The sequence below is a fragment of the Aplysia californica genome, unplaced genomic scaffold (genome assembly GCF_000002075.1).
Source record: "Aplysia californica isolate F4 #8 unplaced genomic scaffold, AplCal3.0 scaffold00129, whole genome shotgun sequence".
Lineage (NCBI taxonomy): Eukaryota > Metazoa > Mollusca > Gastropoda > Aplysiida > Aplysiidae > Aplysia > Aplysia californica.
The window spans coordinates 35,055-38,219 of NW_004797399.1; the positions used below are offsets into that span (position 1 = coordinate 35,055).

At 43.4% G+C, this 3,165-nt stretch overlaps 1 protein-coding gene across 1 annotated transcript in view; it reads left to right on the top strand.

Annotated features, from left to right (window-relative positions):
• The window catches only part of LOC101850471 (tubulin beta chain), a gene marked incomplete in the record, with an annotated part of 10,500 nt that overhangs the window by 3,245 nt on the left and 4,090 nt on the right, over positions 1–3,165 (top strand). Inside the window, 3 exon segments of the mRNA XM_013081396.2 lie at positions 201–292; positions 1,319–1,438; positions 2,201–2,400. Coding sequence (XP_012936850.1) covers positions 201–292; positions 1,319–1,438; positions 2,201–2,400 — 412 coding nt within the window.

A 3,165-nucleotide genomic window follows, 5' to 3' on the forward strand; every position in this document is an offset into this window, starting at 1 on the left:
TGAATAAATTAATTAATTAATAGACAGATAAATTAATCAATTAGTTAATTAATTAGATTTTTAAAAATAATGATAATAATGATACATTGATGAAACTCATATCGAAGACAGGCTTTATATTTATACTCAGATATACTTGCCTCTTAAATAACCTAATAGTGTTGAAAGAGACGTTAAACCCATACACTTATTTTTTACAGGTCATTTCACCGATGGTGCTGAACTTGCTGATAGTGTACTGGACATTGCTCGAAAAGAGGCTGAAGGTTGTGACTGTCTGCAGGGATTTCAGGTCGGTGGCAGGGCTCGGAAGAGGACGAGTTCACGGAATACAATATTTAGATTTGTTCTACAATTTATGAAATTAAACATGTTTACTTTTCACTTTTCCCACTCCAACTTTTAATATGATATGATGACCTCATATGAGAAATGCAGAATGTTGAAATTTGATAAAGTTGTACTTTCTGCACATCCCGAAATCGTCAACAGTTTGAATTGGGCTCACTGGCTTGTTTGATTTGATCGATTACATTTAATTTTCTGTCTCCGGGATATTCTTAGAGTTTTTATATATCATCGTATTACGAAAGGTGCTATCCTGTTTTTATTTTGTTCTTTGATGGTCCATGCTTCGCATCATAAATACCATTTATTACAGTGGGGATTATGGCACAAATGTCCTTCTTAAAATCCTAACTTTTGTGTATCTTTGCATTGTACTTTTTAGATGGACTTCTCCTTCCTATTATGTTTATCGGCGGTCTTCCCTCCCCGTCCCCCCAGGGCAGTGCTACTGACTGAAGTTGTCTGTCTTTGGGCCATTCCCAAAGGGGGGTGGGGGGTATTAACATGTTAAGGTAGAATCGTAAATGGGCTGATTAATCAATGTCATGCTCATACTGTGCCGGAACAACATAGAGGGAACTGCTGCTTTTTCTTTCCACATCCTTACTATCGTCATTTATCCTCTACTTCTTTTGTATGTTTGTCCCTCTCCTGTGAACTGCTGTTTCCTGAGTGCCTTGATAGTCGAAGCAGACTTTGTACTGTTAAGGCTCGAGAGGTGTGCAGAGTAAACCTGATTTCCCCTTTTGGACTTCTCTGTTGACATCTACCCCTTGGCGCTCATACGACCTGATGCAGTTGCAAGCGCCGTGAAACCTTACTAAAACTAAGGCGATTTTTGTTTTGTGGTTATTCCAGTGAAAAATGATTTTGATACAAGGTAATTATTTACTCTCCGTTTTGGCATCCAAGCTCTTGATTTAGGTTTCTCATCACCATGACCGACAGTGTTTTACAATCGTCATTACAGATAGCCCACGCGTTGGGCGGTGGCTGCGGCTCTGGCCTGGGCTGTCTGCTCATGCTTCGGCTCAAGGAGGAGTTCGCTGACCGGATGTTCTGCTCTTTCGCTGTGCTGCCTTCACCCAAAGTAGGCCAAACACTTAAGCTTCATGGAGGAAGCGCTATTTTAGGCATAAAAAGAGGCATGTTTTCGTTATCCGTACATATTTCCAAATTTTGTTTTAAAAGGCATTCATAAACATCCAGAGATACGCAAATCCATGTTTCTGATTTGTGTATGCTGGTTCAAAATTTTCTGGAACGTGTTCTTTGGTCTGCTGCTGATTAGACATGTATCCGCTGCGTCTTTTAAGAGTCAAGCTTCATTTATTATACTTCAAGAATTGTAGATATACAACTGAGTGCTGTTATGCTATGTGGTTTATAATAGCGGTCTTTTCTTCGCCACTACACACGGAATACGTGAGTATGATTATCACCTGGGGAGATTCTTTTTTGCCGACTGTCACCGTTTGATGTTTGTCTGCTTGGATGTTGTATCCTGTTCAACCCGGGTTGGCCCTGACAGGTAGGGTAGAAGGAGCCCCCCCTCCTAAACGATCTTCGAAATCGGGTTTACTGTGTGCGACAGCGAAGCGCCTGACCGCTACACTACAGACGCTGGTTACCTATCCCTCATAAAGGTTGGGTCGGGTCGATCGCCCGATTCGTCGCCTGAAAACAAACGCGTTTCTTTTTTAGGCGGCGAGTCGGGGAATCGGCTAGTGCCACAGTAGCCGCTTTGCGCCCTCAATTTGGCTAGCAACCCGATCAGACCCGACCCGATCGTGCCAGTGGGCACCCGGTACTAACACCATCGCCCCGAACTCGATTCATTTAACATTCGTAGGTCTCTGACGTGGTTGTAGAACCCTACAACGCTATCCTGTCTCTGAACGTACTCATCGAGGCTGCCGACCACGTCTACATGCTGGACAACGAGGCGCTCTATGACATCTGCTACAGGACCCTCAAACTCTCTGCGCCGTCTTTCGGCGACCTCAACCATCTAGTTTCCTGCGTTATGTCCGGTGTGACAACCAGTTTTCGGTTAGTATATTATTTGTTAGTTGTTTTTCCTCCAGTTTTGAACAAAAAGCAAAGAAGCTAATCAGATCAGACGAAACTGAAGAGAGAGAGAAAGAAAAAAAAAAGAGAGAGAGAGAGAGAGAGAGAGAGAGAGAGAGAGAGAGAGAGAGAGAGAGAGAGAGAGAGAGAGATTTATAACATACGTCCCCAGATACATTGTTACTGTAAGTGGAATTTGGAAAAACCCTGACACGAGTACATAGTAATAGATAGATATATTACTTGAATAGCGCACATTCCCGCTCAACAGCAAGCTCTTTGCGCTTTACAATCCATTATCCTCAGCAGACATGATAGCATTCTGAAACAAACTCAACTTCCAGGGAAGCATACAGTGCAAGCAAAACACTCACATACTGACACGATCTTTCGCTGTCTATGGCCTGGTACCGAGGCGTGCGTATTTACACGTTTCGCGGGTATTCATTCCCACCTGGGTAGAGTGAGGGAGATTTGTGTAAAGTGTCTTTCCCAAGGACACAACGTCGGCCTGCAGCTTGAACCCCCGAACCTGCAACCCCATGATTATGATTCCGGTAGCCAAACCACCAGACTACTGACGCCATATTCGACATTCAAAGTAAGCAGTAAGAGCTTACATCACAGAAAATTTCTATCGACGATATCCTGATCCCGTTGTTTCTCAGGAATACGAGAGCAGTTCAGTCGGCATCGTGTTGGGCTGGGCTACCATATTGCCTGTCGATCGACGAGGCGTTCATTTAC